The following is a 23719-nucleotide window of genomic DNA, read 5'->3' as shown; positions in this document are numbered from 1 at the left end:
CTGTTCATAGCATAGCAGGTAACATTACATCATCACTTTGACAGGAAGAAAAACTATAGAGGGGGTATTGTCAAATGCAGTGCTTCCCTCTGAGCAAGTTTTTAATTTTCCTTTCTATCTGAAAAACAACATAAGTGATCGTAAATTTGCAAGAGGAGATGTAGGATTTTAAGTACTCCTAGCGAGCAGGTTTTGGAGCTCTATTTTGGAGTTTCATGTTCTATTTGAACATAAAGTCTTTGTATCTTTTTAAACTAAACGGTGTCTTGAATAGATGCGTTTCTTACCCTTTATGCTACCTTTCATTTCTCATGAATAACTTATCAATTTCACTTTTTCAATAATAATTTTTTTGGCATAAAACCAGAGGGCTATGCCTTTTGCTGGTTTTACAATAGGAGATAGATATGTGCCTCCGCATATGTTTTGGAAAGCATGATTGTATGTGAGATGAAAAAAGTCACAGATAAATAAAAGCATTACAGTAGCTACTATTGAAATCATACTTTTTCTTGCAGCTAACAGATTTATGTCCTGCCAGTCTGTGAAATGGACTTCAAAACATTCTCTCACAGCTTTCTGTCTAAATAATTTTTATATGTTTCAATGTATTCATAGTACACTGAATAAATTTCACTGATACATGTATGTCTGTTTTCAGATATAAAGACGATACTATATATCTAAATCTCCACATAATACATGTAGTCTCCAATCAGCTTTTGTGCCACAACATCTGCATGAAAAGACTTACATAAAATTTGTCTAGAAGTTTGTGGAATAATCTTTAACATATTTCTTGATCGTTTTATGTCACTATTAGCAATATTGCCAAATTACCTTAATTTTTCTTCTGTTGTATTTAAATTTTCATAAATTTAAGGTCCAACCCTGTGTAGTATGGCTAAATATTTCCTTAGTAATCTCTACCTGAATTAAGAATATTCTGAAAGTTTTCTTCTTCTTCTTTTTCTTTTTTTTTTTTCCCCCCTAAGGATATGGCCCTTGTTGCTCCTGAAGCGCCTTCAGAACAAGCTAGAAGGGTTTTCCAGACATATGACCCTGAGGGTAAGGGCTGTACTTCTTGCTGAAATAAGATTATTTTTTTTTAATTGAAATGTACTCATTCAGTAGAGACAAATTCCAAATAGTAATGAATACTGCATTGTGTAGGGTATCTCTTAAAAAATAGGACCATTATTTTCTAAAATTTGTTCCAAATACTGCACCTTCAAATCCATTTCAAATTCCATGCCAGGGTAATATCCTGTTTATACCTGAGCTGATTAAGAGAGGAATGAAATACTTAAGACAGGAAATTTTCAATACAGTAGTCAATCTACAAGTGACATGAAGAAATTTTCTGAGAATTCTGTAGTAAGGGAAGTTGAGTACAACATTGTGCAATAGGAAGTAGAGTTCTTAGAGCATAAGCTTTCTAACCTTGTAATGTTCTTTGTAATTAACATAGAGCTTAAATATAATTTGATTTATATTACATTTTCATAAAATAACTGATCCACTGTGATTGCATTCTTCATGAAATTTTTTTCTTGAATGTATGTTGCATACACAGAAAATTTTCTTATGTTTTGGAAAACAGGATGTCTAACATTCAGGTACTATTTTAACTAATGGAAAAGGAAAAAATGTACAGTTATTATGCCAAGGTATCTAGTGGAGATGGAGATTGCTATAAAGAGATTGAATTCTTAGCAAGTATTAAGCTTCTAACTGCATAAATGATAAACTCGCAGTTTCTGTATTGCACTCCTCATTTTTTTTTGAAGTGGGAGAGAAGTGTTTGAAAACTGTGTTCCTTCTAGAACCCCACCATTTGTTTGCAAATTTTAGAGATAAAGATACGCAGTATTTGTATTTTTGAGTAAAATTTGTACTCCTGGAAAGCATTTTGTTTCTTTTCCTAATGAGAAGCTTTGCTACTTCTTCAGATAATGGTTTTATACCTGACACTCTGCTAGAAGATGTAATGAAGGCTCTGGACCTTGTTTCAGATCCTGAATAGTAAGTATAATAAAATTTAAATACTACAGAAGTATCAATTAACCACATATTAATTATAATTTAGGGTTTTTTCTGGATTTTTTGTAGCTTGCATTCTGGGCACAGAATGTTATTTTGAAGTGTTTAAGTCAGCTTTAAATTAAATGGGAGGAACTCAAATTAAAATGTCTCTAACTTTGGTAGTGATAACTAAAAGCCAAAAAACCCCTCAGACTTTTACTATTACTATATATTGAGGAGATAGTCGTGAATATATTTCTGTATGTTAATGAGGGTGAAACTGTGACAAAAGAGCCAAACAATCAAGGTATTCAGAGGCAGATTAGCATTGGATTACCACTGGATCTGTCTACAGTTTGAAGCTGAAACTGCTTCAGTTACAGTTTTGTTTCCACCAACACTCAGTACCTTGTAGTGTTTATAATTGCCATTTGTTTCCACAAATGACACCTTGATTCCTAGTATTAGAGTTAAAACTATCAAATGCAAAAGGTAATTTATTTTAGATCTTACGTGGACAGACAGGACTAATATTCAGTGGCAGCAGTTAAACTTCGGTGTCAAAGCTTACCACCTTTTGCCACTAAATGCTTAACCCAGAAGGGAGACCTACGTGCTTGAACGTTTTTACATCTCCAAAAGGTGGTTCTGCTCTTTCGTAAACATATGGTCTAGTTTATTGGAGTCTAAATTGGTTGTTCCTGTAGAATGGCTGTGGAGACTGCAAGTTTACTTACCACAGCCATCTGAAATTTGATTGATGCCATTTTCTGTCCTTTCAAATGTTACAAAGTACAACAAAGTTTACTGAGCTGTTCTCTGTGGAGAATAGGAGTGAAAATTGAAATCAAAAGACACCCAGGAAACTAAAACCGAAGAAAATACAAGACAAAAAGGCTAGCATTCATATTATGTCAATAAGTGGTGGAATCTGCAAAAGATTTTTTTAAAGGGAGGGAAAGAAAAAAGCCTTAGTTTAATAGGTCTGAGAAGCTTTCTTTTGGCCTTTTTGTTCTGCCGCTTCAATAAATCTGCAAAAATCCTCTTTCTGCATTCAGCAGTTTTTCCGTTTCGCCTTCAGGGTGTTTGTGGCATAGCCCTGGCCTATTTTATTGTGCATAGCACATCAAATATAACTTGATGTAGGAAGAGCCAGTCAGAAGGCCTGCCATATTGAAAAGCCATGATCAAACCATGGCATATTCAGTCTTGAATCATCTCCTCTTAAATAAAAATGTTGTCTAATATTACTGTCTTGAGGACCTACTCTGTTTTGGTTCTAGATGTCCTGTCTATTTAATGTGGGACACAAGTATAAATAACACGTTTCAAATTCCATACAGGCTTTTCTGTTTGTTTGTTTGTTTGTTTGTTTGTTTTTAAGTAAAATTAAAGGCATGGCTTCCAAGTGTACTATTTACATTTTTTAGTTCAAGAACTAAATGGAAGATCTTTGTGATCATCTAATCCAAGGCTTTAAGCTTCTCAGAATCTCAAGATGAATAACGGTCAGACCTGCTTCGAGTTTAAGAATTATAGAGGGGAAAATTTGTAGAGCAGACATGAATTAACAAGGTGGATTAGCCATTCCAGTACTGAATGCTATTGCATGTGATTTTAGTAAAATTTTCTAGTCTTCTAGTAAATACATCTGAGAACCCAGCTCTCTTGTTTGTTTTGTCTGTTTGTTTCTAAAAACTGTCTGATACTCTTTAGGACACCGATTTGAGTACATCTGTCAATCTAGGTTTAGCCGGTTTAAAACATTTTATCCTATCTGTCTGTTTGGCCAGTGCTGGAGGCTTTTGTCCCCACACACTTCTCAGCCATAACAGTACCAGGGCCATCAGTATCATCACCCCAACATTCGTAACCTCTTCAGTTAAGATGCTAGACTTAGCACTGAAGTGACTGAAGCATGTACACACACTTGTTTTGGTAGCTCTGCTGTAATATCGGTAACATTGAACAGTGTTAGCTATTTGCTGAATGAAAAAGCCTCAGTTGAAACATACAGCAATCGAATTTTATTAAATCTCCCCTCCTGCTTAATTGATTTAATTTTGTACACTGTCCATACTTAAAAACTTAGTATGGCTCTGCATTTTTGAACAGTTCTTGTATTTCATTAGTGAGTATATAGCTTGCTTTAATTTTATTACATAATTTTAAGTGCATTTTCAAAATTATCTTCACTTAAATCTGCCCTGGTTCTGTTTACAAACACAGTGTTTTTACAACTCTGCTACAGCATTTCAAGAATTTGAGCAAGTTTCAGACAGCTACTGAAATATCTTAAAGTTTGTACTTTCAGAGCAGTAAGAATGAGCAATAGAAGGATTAAAGTCCAGTATCTTGCAAATCCTGAGTTGTAGTTTCACTTGAGTAGTGAAATTTCTTTTTTTCTTTTTTTTTAGCTATTAAATTAACATAGTTTATAGGCTATCACATGCAGTTTTATGAATTTTAAAATTCCTGTTCCAAGGGCCTTAACAGAGCTGGTCTCTTAAGAATTGCATAACGCATTCTGTGTGTATTGAGGGGAAAACAAAAAGAAACCAAATAATTTACTACTAGTACTATGTTAGGACCAAGAAAGGAAGCTACTTAAAAATGAAGACACATAAGTGGTAGCCAAAAGGATAAAATGTTTACATGCAACAATAATGAAAAAGACCTTAGAAAGACACCTTCCTGCAGCCCCGACAAAAGAGACCTAGGTGGTTAAAGGCCTAGGTGGTAAAAGAGGCAGCTATGAGAAGCTAAAACTGTCTTCCGAAAGGAGAATGTAGTGCCTACATGAAAAAAATAGGAAAGGATCTATATTTATGGAACATTAAATGTAAATACAAAATAAAGCAGAGTTAAAACCTTCTGAAGACTAATCTGCAAAGTTATAAAATAAAAGCTAATAGGTTTTTTTTTTTTAAGCCCATCAGAACCAGGAGACTTGCAAGAGGTCTGTAGTTCTGATAGGTGATCCCAAATATTAAAAAGTATTCAAAGTCAGTAAGAAAAGGGTAGTGAATTCTTCTTCATATTCATGGGGGAAGACACTAGGGAGTAGTTCTCATCTTCACTGGGGAAGATTACAGGGAGGTTTCCACACTTAAGCCTTGTTATGGTTGGTCAGAGTAACTAAGCGTCTGAAGTGTCAAGATAAGTAAAAACCCCAAAATTCTGAAGAAACATCAGAATGAAATTGCTGAACTATTTTAGGTTACATACCACTGTAAACTGTCCTGGTACCAGACAGTACCAGAATGAGAAGGTGACAAATGGACAACAGTACTTAGAAAAGTATTTGAAGGCCAGTCTGGGGAAAATTCACATGTAAAGGTTTCATGTGTAAACATGAGATAAGAAGGAAGGTTTTCTTATAGATAATAACTGATCAAAGGATAAAAATGTCATTTTTTTCATAATGGAAGGAGATCATTAGAGGAATTTTACAGGAATGTGTATTAGGTCTGTGAAGTTTGTCATGGCACCAGTGAGGATTTGAAGGTAGGGATTAATATGATAGTTTGCTGCTGATACAAAAGTATTAGAGATATTAAAAAATGATGTGGAAGAGCAGCAGAAGTTACTGGAAGATAGGATAACAGAGAAGTCTCAACACAGTAAATGTAGATTGATTGCACAGGGATAAAACAATCCTGATTTTACATACATATTGTTGGGCTATGAACTAGATACTACCATTCAGGAAACAGATCTTAGGTTTAAACTGATACTCAGTGATAGACAGACACATGGAGTGGGATTTCTAGGAATTATGCCATTGTATAAATGCATGACGTTTCACTCCATCTTAAGAACATTGTAGAAAGGTATCAGGAAGGCAACAAGGCTAATTGAAGGTACAGAATGGCATTAGTACAAGGAAGAACTAGGTTAGGACTGTTCGATCTGGAAAAGAGAGACAATCATTGGCATGCAAGAGAGGTTTCCAAAATCAGGAGTTTCATAATAAATAGGGAATGACTGTTAATTGCTTCTCACAATACAAAAATGAGGTGTCAGCAAACTGAATTATCAGGTGACAGGTTCAAAACAGGAGGAGATACTTATTCCCAGAATCCATAGTTTAGTTTTAATTTTGTGAGTGGAGTTTATTAAATGCCACAAGTGTATATGGGTTCAAAGCCAATTAGGCACATGCATGGAAAGAAAAAAATATATATCTTTGTGCCTTAGATACTGCCTCTCACTGAAGATGTCTTTGAGCAGCAGACTGCTGGAAATGGGGAGGGTAAACTATAAGGATATCACTGTATGTTTGCCCTGTTGTACTCTATCGTAAGCATCCACTACTGACCAACGTCAGAAACAGGATACGGGGCAAGACGCTCTGTTGGTTTGACCCAATGAGGACATTCTTGTGTACGGTACAACTTGTAACGTAGGCAAAAGGATAGGTAGATGCAACTAAATGTTTAAGCAATCTGATGCCTGTAGAAATGTATTGTTTAAATAGAAATATAAAGTTATAATTGACATTCATTTGTAGCGACCTGAAATTATACCCTATTCATGCAGTAAGGCTTTCAGATTAGCATTGTTAATATTTTCATTATTTATTGTTTTTGGCTTCTTTGATATCAAAGACGTGACGTAAATAAGAAATGTATCTGTTAAACTTAGTTTTATTTCAGTGTACTTAGAAAATCTTGGAGGCTTTTCAAATCTCCATTTAAAAACAGGTTGTTTGGCAGTCACGGAGCTGTATTTAAAAGATGACTGTTTTACGTATCTAAGTTCAAGAATGCTTACAAGACAGCAAAACGCCTTCTGGGCTGTAAACCTGGGTTTAGATTATATGGGTTTCAAATTATTTTACCAAATATGGCGGTCCTTCAGAATTATCACTTATTTAATTTAAAATAACAGATTACTTTTATTTAAAAATAACCATGTTTTGGCAACTTGCATGCCATTCTGGTGCAGTTGTCACTTACGATTAAAAATAGAATAGTATTGCTATACTTGGCAGCCAGTACTGTGGTAGCACAGCGTAACTTAGTCATGCAAGAATAAAAATGTCTTACTCATACTTTTATATTCAATGTTTTTGTCATAGTGTAAACCTCATGAAGACCAAATTAGACCCAGAAGGACTGGGCATCATATTACTGGGTCCCTTTCTGCAAGAATTTTTCCCTGAGCAGGTAATCAATATAGCTTTATTGCTGCGGAGCATCGTCTATTCAGCTTGTCTTTGAGATTCATTAAACACTTCCATCAATATCACAGAGCTATTTTTAATAATAAGTATTGCATTCATTTGACATAGCTGACCAGCAAATAACTTCTTGTATTACACAACAAACTGTAGACTTCCGTTTTGCATAAGGTGTCCATGATTTTGTCAGCTTTACACTGGAAGGAAACTCCATTGTAGCAACAAGTTCTAAAATTAACTTCAGGAAATATATAATCATTTTGCATATGAAATTGAACTGGTTCCCTACTCAGAAAGTTCATCTGAGTTTGGTTTTTATGAGAATAAGTGACCAAACTGTTTTTATCAGTATTACGAATGTCGGCTGTAATTGCTAGCAAATGGGAAAAGGTTACAAACATATTTAAAACTATTTTTATGTATATGTCTAATAATGTGAAATTTTTGACAGTTTAACCAAAAGTCATGATAGAGTTATGTTTAGCATATGTGGAAGTCGGTATCTGCCAGGGTAATGGAAAATTATTTTCAAACTCTCAATCTGTTCCATATATTCATTAAGATAGCACCACCACTGAGAAGCATGTGTTAACCTAGCACTGCTGTCCTCTTCGCCCTTTGCCCTGGGTCACGTTTTCCTGCCCTCATGCTGCCTCCCTCCTGCCACCAGGAACCTCTTTGTACAGATATGTGGTAAACCAGAACAGGGAACCGGTCCAGATGAGAGCTCTCTTTGCAGGTTTATGGAGGCTTGTTCCATGGCCATGCAAATGCTTTTATTGTCAGAAGACAGAGGGTTTCCCCAGGGACAGAAAGATAGGCTGGTGGAGGCAAGAGAAGGGCTGAGAGGAGTACTTCTTTGGAGGCTGTCCTGGTTTCAGCTGGCATAGAGTTAATTCTCTTAGCAGCTGGTACAGTGCTGTGTTTTGGATTTAATGTGAGAATAATGTTGATGACACGCTGATGTTTTAGTTGTTGCTAAGTAGTGCTTATCCTAAGTCAAGGATTTTTCAGTTTCCCATGCTCTGCCAGCAAGCAGGTGTGCAAGAAGCTGGGAGGGAGCATAGCCGGGGCAGCTGACCTGAACTAGCCAAAGGGGTATTCCATACCATAGGATGTCATGCCCAGTATTTAAACTGGGGGGAGGTGGCTAGGAGGGGCAGATCGCTGCTCAGGCATTGGTCAGCGGGTGGTGAGCAATTGCATTGTGCATCATTTGTCTTTTCCTGGGTTTTATTTCTCTCTCTTTTTTTGTTATATTCCTTTTCATTACAATTATTATTATTATATTTATATTATTATTGTTGTTAGTATTTTATTTTATTTTATTATTAAACCATTCTTATCTCAACCCAAGAGTTTTACTTTTTTTTTTTTCCCCGATCCTCCTCGCCATCCCACTGGGAGAGGGAAGGGGTGAGCGGGTGCATGGTGCTTACTTGCTGGCTGGGGTTAAACCACGACAGAGGCTTTTGTAGCTTAACATGTCATTGAAACTATATGGCTTGATTTTTACAACCAAGGATATGTGAAACTAATATTTTTAAAATGCCTTCAGCAAGACCCTTCTTGTTAATGGTTGTGCAGCACCGTTTGGGTGTAGTATTCTGTACTATGAAACAATTTGGTCATTCAGAAGACACTAGAACTGCACTGCCAAAGATGGTAGGGACTGAATACATCATTAGCAGATGATTCATCATCTAGAGGAAAAAGAAGCAGTTAGAGTGTTCGTTTTCTCCAAATTTACAGAATTACATCTGCATTGTGTATTTGCCAACTGTTTCTTCTTCCTTTTATTTGTATATCCAGAAGTGGAAATATCTTTACAATTGAATATAATTTAATCTTACTTCTTGCAATTATATTACACTTGCAAATCTGGAAGACTCCACTGCTTAACTTCAGGGACCAGATGCTTAGAATGAAGTTCAGAAAGCCAAAGCACATCCTCCATAACTGGCTGTGCCTAAATGGTCCAGTACTGCAGGCCATAGGTACTGGAGGAGAAAACAGTCACCGTAGGGGGCTGCTGCTTCTGTTGCCTACTGCTGAAGGGCATCACTGACTGAAGAAGGGCAGCTGGAGAAGGGAGCATAGTGGAATCATGGGCAGATCCCCGCCTTAGTCACCTAGAAGGATGGTGGAGGAACTCTTTACCTGCTGGGAAGTTGGAGCCCCCAAGTCAGTGCCTGTCCATCAAGTACTAATTCCCTGCTGCACGTAATTCCCCACCACTCAGTTTTGCCTGGGCTGTTGAACCTTCGCTGGCTCCAGTAAAAAACATGGGAAGTGTTACTGACTTAAGGGTACAGTCTGAACAATCAGCACATTTTGGACTGGGACCTGCCAGTATCAGGTACTGAATGAATGCTGAGGGCACGGATATGTTGTCCAATCTGTCTGTGCTCTGTGGATCAGATAGCAGGAGCCCTTACCCGTATTGACACTTCATTCAGAATTCTTTCTGAAAGTGAAATTCTGCAGAAATGAAGATGACTGTCTTTCTTTAAAATACTGTGAGGAAATAGCAGACACCAGTGATGGTTGGAATTGTTGATGTTCCCCTTTATACAATATTTGAACATGTAGCTAGTGCTCAGGAGATCCAGATTCAATTCCTTCTTTGCTGAGAATATTCAAAACCTGATTCTTACTCTCCTAGAAAGTACTAAAGTCCACCTCAAAAGCAGGAAGGTATCTCAGCTTTCCTTTTCAAAGCTGTTGGCTTAGAAGAAAAATACTCAAAGATCATTCAGCCTGAGAGAGCAAGCCTGACTCTTTAGTGCTTGGGGCAGTCACGTGGAGAGGAGGATTCCTGAATTCCCCAGTAGCCCTTTTTTGGGAAGCAATTACTGCACAAAATTCTTAACATCATGGGACAGGAACTGGAAAGCAGCACTTCTTTTCCTTCAGGGTGAGCATACCTTCCTCAGGGAAAAGAGTAAGTGTCCTCTTTCCTTCCCAGCAAAGCTGGATTTTATTTATCTCTGTGAAGCAAATTCTGTAAGTAGAGTTACCGCTTACCTTCCTTTTCACCACCCTCCCTCCACTGAATAGCCTGGGCTGCTGTGAGAGACCCATACAGAGATAACGTTTTTGAATCATTTAAGAGGAGAAAACTGAATGAGGGTTTTTCGTAATCTGATGGATGTACTGTAACCTGAGCAGATTTCTTCTCATTCCAGCCTTTACCTCCATGTACTTAAAAAAGGGCTAAGCTTTTGTTTGGAGCCTCATCCAGTAGGCATAAAAGAGATGATATTACACCTGATTTGTGTTTCCTGATTCAGTGAAATGCAAAGCTTTTCAGTCCTTTTAGGACTAAAGCATTTAAACACATGCAATGGTGAAGGTTGACAAGTGCAGTATATCTGCTGTTAGGCCTCAGCTGAACAGGTGTCTTCACAATTAGTTTACAGTTAGGCAGGCGTGGGCATAAATTACTTTTTAGCTCTCAAATGGAGGGTTGGAGACTGGATCTGGGCCTTAGTAAATATTTAACTTCGTAGCATCCAAACAGTCATAAATACACAGGATGTGGCTGCTACGTAAGGTGTCTGGCTTGAAAAATGAGGACAGTTTCTACATGGTCAGTGCTGAAGTTGTAGTTCAGAGTGTCCAGATGAACACAGAAAATCATGACTTGCTCTTGGGGGCGTTACTCATTAATTTACTGACATCTTTTTTCTTATTTCTGATGAGAAAGGTAAAATGAACAAAATCTTCAAGATGATGTCACCTAAAAGAAATTGTACTTTTTTACAGTTTCTTTGAGTCTTCCTGTTTAAGTGCATCTGTCTAGTTGTAAAGAGAAGAGACTGTCAAGGCATGACACGTGTAATTAACTGTCTTCTTTCTGCCAGGACTCTAGGGTTTCGGAGTCATTCACTGTTTACCATTACAATGGACTGAAGCAATCTAACTATAACGAAAAGGTAGGATTTAAGAAACATAAATCTAGCCCTAATAACAATTAGTATGCAAAACTGACTGTAGTTACAGGCCAAATACTTTAACTTGAAACAGACTTTTTACAAAACTATTATTTCGATAATTTTCTTCCAAAATGATATATTTGGAATTGGAAACTGCCTTGTGCTGCTGATCATATTTTAGCTAGTATACTGGATCAGTTGGCTAGACCACATCTCTTAAGCTATGTGTTGTGAATAGAGCACTTCTCATGCTTATCCGTGAGAAGTGGAATCTGAACTGTAAAGGACAATGGAGACGTAACACAGACAAACTGCAACTTCTGTAAGTAACCCTACATCTAAATTGAGATGTTTGGAATTTTTTGTGAAATATTTTAGTAGTCCAGACTTGCATCAAAAATCAATATTTTTTGGAACCACTTAGTGGGGGACAAAAATGACCTGTTTCATTTTCAGCTTTCTTGGAAGGAGGGGTATACCTGACACACCATGACTGCTGCTAAGTTAGTTCCTGAATTAGCATTTAGGGTAAAAGCATATAAGGCATTAATAGACATAGGGAACAAAAATGACTTCAAGTAAGAAGGCTCTTCAAGAAAATGTATATACTCAGTCTTTGGGATAGCTTGGAGTTAAGTCCTTAAAATTACCCCTGTGAAATCTCCAGCAGTTTCATACCCCAAAATGTAGGCAAAAGCATTCAAATACGCATTTATCTTTACTATTGAACATATATACATAATCAAGAAAATTTAAACAAATTTTTGTTTTCAGAGGATTCTGCCTATAGCATTTTAAATATTGTTTTATGAATAGAGCTGATTTGCAACAGGAGTTCCATTTTATGGAAAATGAATTCCATAAAGTTAAGTCTAAGGAACACTGTCCTTATAAAATAACAATATCAAACTTTGTAACTGCAACAGTAGTAGAAGATCTATTGTCACAGAATTTTTGCATTGCATTTCCTAGATGATTTTTTTTTCCCAGTTTTGCCCTTTACTGTCTATTGAAGTAAACAGTCAAATGAATATGGCCTGATCAGGATTTTCAGGCACTTGAGTCTAAGAGATTAGGTTTTTTCAATTTCATAGCTCATTTTGTTAAAAAAAAAAAGTATATAAAACTTCATGGATTTGATTTTTGTAGTTAAAAAAAAAAAAAGTATCATAACAAATCCTCTCCTAACCCGGTGAAAATAATCATCTCATCTTAGAGTTTTTAAACAAACATAGGCTGACATAATTGGTTTTACTTTGACAGGTCATGTATGTAGAAGGCACAGCAGTTGTTATGGGTTTTGAAGAACCAATGCTACAGACCGACGACACTCCTGTAAAGCGCTGCTTGCAAACCAAATGGCCATATATAGAATTACTGTGGACCACAGATCGATCTCCTTCTTTAAACTGATATGTTGCCCATAAACAACATACTACTATCGAATCCTTGAACGGGGATACAAGAATTGGTATTTGCTTGGAAAGTGGTATATTTTGACTGTGTGAAGTTATACACTGGTATCATTGATGAATTGTAAATAATGATTACAAACACTTTTTCAGTGTTAATTGGAATATTTAATTTTTTAATCAGATTGATTTCTATTATAATAGTTTGTCTTTTTTGGCCACTGTAGTACTGTTAATGTGAGTTATCCTAAAAAAAAAAAGCCTACTTATAAAGTCTTAACATTATTTTGCCATCTCATGAAGATTTGAAAAATGTCTGATATTGCAGAATCTGCATATTAGATGTCAGATCTTTAAAACATTAAACATATTCAGCTTCCTCTGAATCATATAGGCATGTTTTATTATTTAAATTATATTGGCTTACATTACAGTACCATAATGTGTGGACTAGACTGGCCTTTGCACTGGATATGTTTTAATGAGTTTAAATTTTCTGCAATTTTTCCTAAAATCTAATTTTACCTAAAGAGCTTGCACAATGTGACATAAATATGATACATTTTTAGGACTATTAATAAGTATAATTCATAAATACTCTTTCTTGGCAGTTGTATATTACTGTGGCTTAGTTAACGGGCATGTTAAAAGTGAACAGAAAATCTGAGGAAAAATAGATGTATTAATATTTATTTGAATTTGTATAAAAGAAATGTAAAAACAGCAGAAATAATTTCTTGTTCTATAATCTTTAAACTATTCAAACTTATAATATTGCCAAATACCTCTTCTCAATTTGTCCAAACAGCAGTGTAAGCCAGCATTATTGTATGTGTTAAGTGCATGAGAACATCTGTTATTACATTATTATATTCCTTTATTTATTATCAACTTGTTAGCCCTAAAATAAAATCTTTTCCTTGAATCATCATGTATTAAGTTTGGTTTTAATCGAACTTCTTTACTGCCTCTCTAAGATGATTAAAGGGACCATGGATTCAGAAATGTCAGGTTGAACACATCTCAGGAAAAAAAAAAAACAACAAAAGATAATTTATTGCATCTAATTGTGATTGCAGAGCCTAAGCTATTGCCAGCAGGGCTGAATTTCGCATTCAGAATTATTTATTTTTAAAAATTTATTTTAATGTGTAAATAACAGTGTGACTCTAGAATTATCATCATGCAGGAAAACAAACTGATTTCATCAAAAATGAGGTATGTAGTGGGGGGGAGAAACCCTTGTTGGAGAACTTGCACTGTAAAGCATGTAGTAGTGGTAGAAAGAGAACATCTTTTGCGTGACACTTGCAGATATGTCCTCTGCCAGACTGTACAATCTATGTTAGATTTACATCTGGAAATGGGTGAACAGTATAGTTCTGTGGTGGGTTGGCCTTGGCTGCCTGCCAGGTGCCCACCCAGCTGCTCTCTCACTCCCCTTCCTCAGCAAGATAGGGGGAGAAAATAGATGAAAAAGCTCCTTATCTCCTCGTCAAGATAAGGACTGGGAGATGGGTCACCAATTATTGTCACGGGCAAAAGAGACTCTAAATTATTTTAATTTATTGCCAATTAAAAACAGAGATAGTGAGAAACAAAAACAAAACTAAAAACACCACCTCCCCCACCCCCCTTCTTCCCAGGCTCAACTTCAATCCCAGCTCCTTCCTCCTCCCCACTGAGTGGGGCAGGGGGATGGGGAATGGGAGTTGTGATCAATTCATAACACTTCATCTCTGCCACTCCTTCCTCCTCACACTGTTCCCCTGCTCCAGCGTGGGGTCCCACCCACGGGAGACAGTCCTTCACAAACTGCTCCAACGTGAGTCCTTCCCATGGGCTACAGTTCTTCACAAACTGCTCCAGCATGGGTCCCTTCCACGGGGTGCAGTCCTTCAGGAACAGACTGCTCCAGTGTGGGTCCCCCACGGGGTCACAAGTCCTGCCCGCAAACCTGCTCCAGCATGGGCTCCTCTCCACAGGCTGCAGCTCCTGCCAGGAGCCTGCTCTGGCATGGGCTCTCCATGGGCTTCAAGGCACAGCCACCTGCTCCAGCGTGGGGTCCTCCACGGGCTGCAGGTGGATATCTGCTCCACCGTTAACCTCCATGGGCTGCAGAGGGACAACCTGCTTCACCATGGTCTTCTCCACAGGCTGCAGGGGAATCTCTGCTCCGGTGCCTGGAGCACCTCCTCCCCCTCCTTCTTCACTGACCTTGGTGTTGGCGGAGTTGTTTGTCTCGCATTTTCTCACTCCTCTCTCCCAGCCACGACAGTGGTTTTTACCCTTACTTAAATACATTATCACAGAGACACCATCAGCTTTTCTGACAGGCTCAGCTTTGGCCGGCAGCAGGTCCATCATGGAGCCAGCTGGAACTGGCTCTGTGCAACATGGGGACAGCTCCTGGTGACTTCTCACAGAGGCCACTGCTGCAGCCCCATCCCTCCCCCAGCTACCAAACAAGTTCAATCAGGACTTGTTTAAAAACCGAACTTCTGAAATTACCATGACTATTCCTTATTGCAGAACCGACAGCAGTGTATCTTGCCTCTTTTTGAGATTTCTTTTTCTGAAAAAATAATTCCTTTGCAGATGACAATAATTTGAAAAGATGCCTTAATTCATCTTATCTGATTCACTTTACTTAGAACACAAGTATTCCGTCTTGCTGTGTGGGCCTGATGCTAAAAGACTTGTGCAACAGTAGTATTGCTACTCAAAAGTATATGGATAATTAATTAAGAGAATCTGCTTTAATCTGGACTGCCTGGCAAGTCTGAAACTTTACTTTTCCTAAAATACTCAGACTTGATAGGTATTTGCTTTAGCTGGTTTTGCACATTTAAGATAATTGTCTCTAGGCAGACTTGCACTGATGTCTTGGAAAGTGAAAATTCACTTTTCTTGCTCTTTCTCCTGGATTCTGGTGTCTGCCTTGGCTTGTACTAGAGTATCTCACACCAGAGCTTGCACTGAATCATAGCTTGAATCTGTTAGAATAAACATCCTTTTTCTAACCCACTGTCAGATACAATTTATGTTCTGTCTCACAGAAAAAAAAAATTTAAAGCCCAGCTGATGTGAGATCTATATATGAGCATTAGTCTCGATTAAAACTTCTACTGTACTCCAGAGAAATTTAGCTGATGCTTAGTGTGGTATAAGAACGCTTATTCCTGAATCCTCCTTTTTCCTTCATACTGCCCAGTTGTTTGAGGCCTGGCTTCTGGTTTACTTCACATATTTTTGGACTAGAGGCTAACTAACAGTGCTTACTGGAATTGAGCCAGCTCATCTAAGAGCCTCAGCCAAGTGAGCCTTTCTGTCCTTTCCTCCCTGATGAACAAGATGGGAGAGATTCTGACTTTATGGAAATTCACCTTTTGTCCCCTAAAAGAGTGTGGTTATTTAGAAGGCAGACTTATAATATGTGGGGCATTAATGTCTAGTACTTTCGATTTGCTTCCATAGAAAAATGACCAGAAACCTATATAATTTTCACAGGTTGTTCTGCTCTACGTGCCAAATATATAGGCTACATATGTGTGTGTGTGTATATATATGTATATATTGCAGTTTGCAAATTGAGGCTTAGTCGATAAGTAATACCAGAGCACTCTACGGAATTAAATACATGCTTTAACTAACCAGAGCAAATTGATAATGCTAACTGTAAGAAAGCACGTGAACTAAATATGCAATTAAATGACATTTTGCTTAATACTCTAGGTGAATGATTTTTTACGTATTGCACAGTGGTTCAATTTTAATTGCCAAGGAAAGGTCAGTATCTTCTGGGAGACAATAGTGTCCTAGCTGGCAACATGGTACTGTTAGCAGGCCATTGGATAGTCAGTCTGGAAAACTGGGTTCTCCCTCCCATGTCTCAAAGCCCTTTGAGACAGAAAATTGTTCAGCTACATGTTGGTATCTCTTTGCTCTAAGTTCACTTTCATGACAAAGAGATGAGGAGAAAAAGAGGTCCTGGGGTCAACTGCTGGTTGAATGGTAAAACAGAAATTATTTCCACTTCGATGTATACTGAAGTTTACAGTTAGATACTCAAATTATCTAAATAAATAATGGAAAGACTACTCCCAGTGCCTCATATTAGCCCCGGTGAGTTATATTTGAAGGCTTAAGGCTAACAAATATATTTTTGCTTTGTTAAAGCCTGAGCTGTTCAAGGTAAGCAGCCAGTATAAAACCAAATGTAAATATCCTTGCTATAGTCCACATGAAGTCCCCTTTAAAACAGTGAATCACTTAAGTACTTGTTTTTTGAATACTTCTGTTGAAGTTCGTGGCTTTATCTTTCAGAAAGTTATAGTTTCTGCTTATCTGATCCATCTATATGCTTCTTTATTCTCTGTTCTCTTCCTTGTGAGGATGAGTTTAGGGCAAAGGAACCCAAGATGGGCCTGGATGGAGCAGGCAAGTGATGTGGGAATAAATCCATTAGGGTAGTGAAATGGCTATGTCTACACAACAGCTCATGAGCAGGAACAAGAACCTCCATTAGTGCAATGCATACCATGGTGCATTTGCTGTCCAACTAGATGACTGTCTACAGACAGCCTGTGGACAGTTACTCTGGATACTCTTGATTGCAAGCAAAGCTGCTTAGCATATAGCATCAGGCATGCTCTGGAGAGTACCTTCAGGCTCCGTTGTGGGTTTGCTGAGTATTGTGCTGCAAGTCTGCTGACCGCAATAGCCTGGGAGGTGCAGTGTGAACACTGAGTGCATTCACAGCCTCCCCTGCAACGTCCCTACTCTTCCATCCTTTCAGGTTTCTCACACACGAAGCAGCCAGTCTGTGCTTTCACCAAGCTGTTAGGTTGGCTCATTAGACTCTGGTTTACAGTGATTTCATGTGATTAACTAGTTAATACTTATAACTAATGAAAAAAAAAATAGTATTTCCATGAGATCTCTTAAAAAGAAACATTTTGTTTTCACAGGCTATATGCTGAGATTGCTAAAAGATTTAGTCTGCTCACTCTCAAATTAGCTTTAACGCTTTTCATGTATGATTTACTTCTGCTAAGATTTTTAACTTGGACACAGAGTACACAGAGGTAAGGTTCAGAACTGAATGCTGAACATCCTTTGTTGGCCTGTCATCCTGAATTCAGATCCCACAAATTCATGCTCTTTGTAGAGCATGGTCACATCCTTGATTTTATCCTCTTGCTTTGTGACAGGATAATCAATACAAAATACTGTCTATGTAATGGCTCCAATTACAGTTCAGGAGAAGGCTTCCTGCCTACAGAAACAAAACTAGGAAACAACTAAGAGAAAAGGTAAGCTTTCCTATGGGAATTGGACACTTAAGCTTCTGTACTGCCATGTTTTAAAAAGGTTTAACAGTAAAATTTTAATTTTGACAAGATTTATGTTAAAATCCCATATGATTCTTTGAAATACCCTTCCTCTGTTAGCAGTTACATTACTAAATAATGGCATAAATAAGATTAAAGCTTTCATAATAGAGCCTTTGATGAAATACTAATATTTAAGTTTTGCTTTGGCAAAACTTTCCATAGAAGCTTTGACTGATCTATTTTTAAGATTGGAAAGACCATAATGACATATTAACCTCACCAACTGCACATAATATAAGCTGTAGAAACCCACACCATGAATCTTGTATTTTTCTGTATAAATTATTTGGTCCCACATCTGACCTTCCAGTTATTCTGTAGGGTAGATAATGACTTTTGGGCTCTTGGCTAAATGTTCTTATAAAAGCTCTCCACCCTGGCTCCAGGTCAGGTTCTAGAGCCTATTAAGGCTTTTTAGTTCAATATTCAAAGCAGTTAATATATCAGGCCACGGGTATGCTAAAGACCAAACTTCAGTCTACCAACAACTGGGGCAGCTGCTTACCTCTTGAGCAGTGCAGATCACAATGTGCGGTCCAAACATTTCTAAAGTCTGAGGAAACCAAGATCTGGAATAAGCTTCCAGTGATCAGAACAGGTTCAGGTTATTTAGGGAAACACTGCAAATCCTTCAAAAAACAAAAAGGTTGTTCTTTTTGTTTATCTCTGAATTGATTTGGAATATCCTACACTCATGTCTCTCTTCTTTATATGAAGGAAAAAAAAAAGGAAAAGGGGAGGGGGACTGCTGTATGTTAACGCCTTGGGGGTAAGAGGATCTTGAAACAGATTTCCTTCTTTTCATTCCACCCTGCTCTCCATACAGGTTTTAGCACTGACAGCCATTTGAAGCACTTTTTTAATTTTTTAAATTTAGTTCAGACCAACCAGGTTAGGTGGCATATATTTCAAACTAAAAGACAAGTACAAGGGGTACACATGAGAACTGCCTATGTTCTTGCTATGCCCCTTCTGCTTTTCATTTATGTGAACACTCACCTATCTCCAACTGTGCTAATTACGGAATTTTAACTCTGTTTTGGATGGATCTGTACAAGATGGATACAGCACCAGAATGTGCTGCCTTCTTGCTCCTGAGTGCCACAGGTCTCGTGTGCCATCTGAGCAGTTCTCTAAGCCCCAGCAACTTTACTTGTGACACTCAGCACTGGAACTGACTGTTGTTGTGCTAAATAAGAGCAAGGCATTATTATTATTTAGCATAAGGCAACAACTTTCAAATGCCTTTAGTTGCCTTAAAACTGTATGACTTCGAAGAGTAAGCGTTAACCCTACAAGTCATTGAGGTATTTCGGAATTTATTACTGGTGCTTAGATCTCTAAGAGATACTTGTTCAATGCAAAACAACGGAATAATGTCAATGGTGATGTTTCACTCTAATAGCAAGAGTAAAGTCAGTACAAATGCAAGGCGAGCACAATTAAGGAATATTACAAGCCTGTGGGGACAGCTAAGGGTCACACAGTTAATGCTGGAAATAAACACACTGTTCTATTTTCGTGAACAGGAATGTCAGTCTTATCTGAATAATCTTGCCATAAAGCACTTAAAATAAAACAAACACAAAAGTAAAGAAACCAGAACCTCAGAACAAAACAAACTACTCTCAACTGCTTTCATAGGTATGCTCTACTGTAGCATGTTTATAAATGGGTTCTCTATTCTTCTGATCTTTCTCGGATATTGTTTCGGACACATCTGTATTATAAATGCTGACAAACAATCCTTTCTTCCTCCTAACAGAGTTGATTAAATAGAAAATAAAATGTTTCTCCTTTTCTTCTTACCTTTGAGTTGGCCAGAAAAAATACAAATAAGAATACTGTCCCCTCACGATGTGGATGTGATGCCCCATTTAGCTTTGTAGGGGAAGGGAGCATTTCAGGCAGTCAGTTTTTATATATTCTTAACAAAAACAGCTAGAACACTATTGTGGGGCTTGCAGGGGTAGAACAATTCAAGACAGGAGTTATACAGCCTCATTGTTTTTAATTACTTTTATGAAGAAATTATAAGAGGAGCTTTCTAAAAGCTCCATTCAATGTCACATGCAATAAAATAGTATTGGTTATTTCTGTGGGAAAAGAGGCATGACACCTGCTCCTGCATGGAGCTGTGGTAGAGGCCTACAGCAATGCTTTCCTCTGCACGAGTATAAGGTGCCCTCTTCAGCATATTAAAACTTTATGTAGCCAGGCAAGCACTAACAGCGAAACTTACAGAGGAATGCATTTCCTAATGTGTTCTGAACTGTGTGGCTGGGTTTACGTCTTGCCTGTGGTTAGAAGGGGTTTTTGGTTGCTAGGGTTTTTTTTAAATAATAGCCATGCTGGCAGTCACATAACAATCTGATGAAGGTCTATTTTTTTTTCCATGCACTTTAGTTTCCTAAAAGGGATTTTCAAGTATCAGACTCTTCAGTTTAAACTCTTGAAAATGCTGGAAGTCGAGAGAAATTCAAGTAGAAACCACTAGCCTCAACTCCACCATTTTCCCCTGTGAACACGACTGTCCAAATATAGCCATCGGGTAACTGCTGGGCAGAGTTAAGGGGGTGTCCTACTGAGCATGCATTTCTCCCAGCTTCACCGGTGGAATTCCTTAGTGAGACAAATCAGCTTCCCCAGATACAGCCTGGTTAGTGCAGTAAACCACCCCGAGCACCGTGTTCCGCCAGGATGGAGAAACCTTGCCCGGGCCCCGGCCCCGGCGTCACTCCCTGCCCTGGGGGACAAGGGCCGCTCCGGGTCCCCGACGGCCACACCGCAGCCACAGCGGTGTGACCACCCTCCTCTCTCGCAGACAACGCCGGAGGTGTCGTGCGGAACTGGGCCCAGGCGCCGACACCTCCGCCGGCGACGGCAGGACCGCTGCTCCCTCAGCGAGGGAGGCGCGGGTGAGGCGGCCCCAGACCGACCACCAGCGCCTCGCCCTGCCCAGCGCCACCGGGGCCGGCGGCGCGGGGGTCCCTCGGGCTCACATGCTGCCTCGTAGAAGAAGAGCTTCCCCGCCGAGCCACCGCGCTCCCGGCGGGACCTCACCGCGGCTCCACGCCTCCCCGGCGGGCCGCTGACAGCCGCGGGGCGCCGCGCTGCGCTGCGCTGCGCTGCTTGCCGCGGGCGCCGAGCGCGGGCCGCCAGGGGGCCCCCGCGCGCGGCTCGCCCCGCGGCGGCGGCGGCGGCGGGGTGAGTGGGGCCGAACCTCCCTCGCCAGCCCCCCGCCCCGCCGCCAGCGCACGGCGGCAGCCAGACCGCCGCGGCACCGCACGGCCGCCGCACAGCTCCGCTCCGCTCCGCTCCGCTCCGCCAGCGGGAGCCGGCCGCGGAGGGGGCGAGGATGCTGCGCCTCAGCCGCGGGCGCGGGGCCGGCCGCGCCCGCCGCCGGCAGCGGCCGTGCCCGCCGCTCCTCCTGTCAGCGCTGCTCTGGGCGCCGGCGCTGGTGGCCTTCAACCTGGACGAGGAGAAGCTGACGGTGTACAGCGGGCCCCCGGGCAGCTACTTCGGGTACTCGGTGGACTTCTACATCCCCGACCCCAGCACGTGAGTGCCGCCGCCGCCGCCGCCGCCGGGCGGGCTGGGCGGGCCGGTCCCCTCAGCGCGGCGCCCGCGACCCCGGGGGGTGGCGGGGTCCGGGCTGTGCCCGAGCGAGCGCCGCCGGGCCGCCCCTCCTGCCTGGCCGGGTCTGGGGGCGCCGACGGGCTTGGGGGAGGCTTTGGGGAAGGCGGTGGGCAAACGGCTGCGTCCCGCCCGCCGTCCTCGGGCCGGTGGCCGGGGTGACAGCCCCTGGCCCGCCGTGCCGGGGCCGCCGCCCGTCGGTCCTGATCGCCCCGGTGACTTCCCCGGTGTGTTTCGCAGAGTCAGTGTCCTGGTGGGAGCTCCCAAAGCCAACACCACGCAGCCAGACATAGTGGAAGGAGGAGCGGTGTACTACTGCGCCTGGCCCGCCACCCGGTGCAGGCAGATACCCTTTGATAATACCAGTAAGTAAATCGCTGAATCTCGTAGCGCAGTGTTGTGTGTGTTGCTCTGCTGTGCTCAGGTCCCCCTTTGGCACAAGTTTCTTCCGCGCTTGCTTTAGTTGTGTCACTTTGATCTGAGTATCTGCAGTTCGCTAGAGAAATCCCGCTCCTGGGAGTCTGTATGCATGTGTGCTTGCAGGGAAGTGTTTAATGGTCCCCAGAGAAATAACAGGAGTATGACCTTCAGGATCTGTGTGTAGTTCATCTTAATAACTGCTTCTTTTTTTTTTTTTAATGCTTTAATGAAAGGTGTTTGTGGCAGATTCCTCATTTTGATAATACTTTGTTTGTTTGTTTGTTTGAGTGCTCAGAAGGCAAAACCCCAAAACCTGTGTCTCACACACTTCTCTGAATCCTGGAAATCACAGGATTGCTGGTCTTTGCTGTTATTTTCAGCAAGGGGTTTTCCGTCTGTTCAGATGGATGAAGTACCTCATGTGGCATGCTTATTTAATTCTTTTCAGAAAGCAAGAATTTTATTTCAGAATATTGGAAGCTAGATGCAAACTGATTTAGGCATAATGTGAATAGGTTATATCCACTTCCAAAATCCCAAGACAGATGTTTCTTATTTAATTAGAGGGAACACACGTTTTAAACAATTCGGGCTGTTTATGTTTTCTGTTGTCTCTTCATAGGTCTTGAAAATAATTTAAGCCTAGTGTTTGCAGGGACTTTAAAACCGATTGGCTTTATTTAGGCAGACTTTGGCAGTTTAATCATTAAGCAAAAGTTATGATTCTTTAGGTTATATTTAATCTTAACATTTGTGGTTTATTTAAATGTGAACACAATACAATTCAGTTTTTTTCTGAGAGCACGAATTAAATTAGAAGAGCTTACTTAAATGTAGCAAGTGAGCAGTGCAGTTCTTTACCCCTTCCAGCTCCAGCTACCCACACATCCTATTACTATGTTAGCGTCTAGGAACTCGACTCAGGATGACTCTCCCATCATGCTGGGCATTCTTCAAAACAGAGTGAGAGATAGTTCCTGTATGTGTATGTGTATGTGGCTACTTGGGCATGTAGTATTATGTACAGCATATGGTTATATATAAATGTGAATGTACAGACATAGACAGTATGCATACAATATTTTAATTGTAATAAGCCCTGAGTGTACACGTTTAAAGTAAAACCAGTTTAGGAAATATTTCTGTATTTCCATCTTATGATTAGATAGTTCATGTAACAGAAGTGGAATATATTAGCTATACAAATTAATTTCAGGTTTGAATAGAAAACTTACAGACCAAATGAGAATTCCATCACATTTTAAAGGGGTGTTTTGAAAAATGAATGAAAACCTAGTGATGAAACCTAGAAGGACATCTGGCTTTCCTGTGGGAAGCTCCAGAAAAGTTGACTAAAGAGACTCAGGACAACTCCATACTCTTGGCAGAGATGTCCTTTTGCAGATACTATGTTTTGAATAAAAACACAAACACAGGCTGATGACTAAGTATATCAGCAAGGCTTTGGACTGTGTCACGCAGCTATTCAGCTTGGAATCTCCAAAGTGTGGTTCATTCAGTCTACCTGAGGCAGTTGTTTGTGTCCTCTGGATAGATGCCTGACTTGTAGACAGCTGAAGTTAAGCCAGAGAGAGCCTGTTGTGTAGATATAAATGCACTGTGCTTTGAGGAGGGACTGCAGTATAGGCAGGTTTAGCAGTGTTATCGTTAGCTGTCTAGTTCCGGTACCAAGGGCAGCAAAGGCGT

The 23719-nt window shown here is 40.0% G+C and overlaps 2 protein-coding genes across 11 annotated transcripts in view; both read left to right on the top strand.

Annotated features, from left to right (window-relative positions):
• The window catches only part of MINDY3 (MINDY lysine 48 deubiquitinase 3), a 60675-nt gene extending 47190 nt beyond the window's left edge, over positions 1 to 13485 (top strand). For all 10 annotated transcript variants that reach the window (XM_050892518.1, XM_050892516.1, XM_050892522.1 and 7 more), the window contains 5 exons: positions 996 to 1068; positions 1953 to 2025; positions 7109 to 7196; positions 11077 to 11148; positions 12412 to 13485. In XM_050892518.1, coding sequence (XP_050748475.1) covers positions 996 to 1068; positions 1953 to 2025; positions 7109 to 7196; positions 11077 to 11148; positions 12412 to 12561 — 456 coding nt within the window. In that variant the 3' untranslated portion in view covers positions 12562 to 13485. The remainder of the gene's footprint in view (positions 1 to 995; positions 1069 to 1952; positions 2026 to 7108; positions 7197 to 11076; positions 11149 to 12411) is intronic.
• Positions 13486 to 21314: 7829 nt separating this feature from the next.
• ITGA8 (integrin subunit alpha 8) overlaps positions 21315 to 23719 on the top strand; it is a 119090-nt gene continuing 116685 nt past the window's right edge. The window contains exons 1-2 of the mRNA XM_050891991.1: positions 21315 to 21517; positions 21833 to 21957. Of these exons, the coding sequence (XP_050747948.1) occupies positions 21315 to 21517; positions 21833 to 21957 (328 nt within the window). The remainder of the gene's footprint in view (positions 21518 to 21832; positions 21958 to 23719) is intronic.

The sequence above is a fragment of the Gymnogyps californianus genome, chromosome 2 (genome assembly GCF_018139145.2).
Source record: "Gymnogyps californianus isolate 813 chromosome 2, ASM1813914v2, whole genome shotgun sequence".
NCBI classification, from domain to species: domain Eukaryota; kingdom Metazoa; phylum Chordata; class Aves; order Accipitriformes; family Cathartidae; genus Gymnogyps; species Gymnogyps californianus.
Note: the sequence above shows the minus strand (reverse complement) of the source record. Positions and strands in the feature narration are given on the sequence as shown.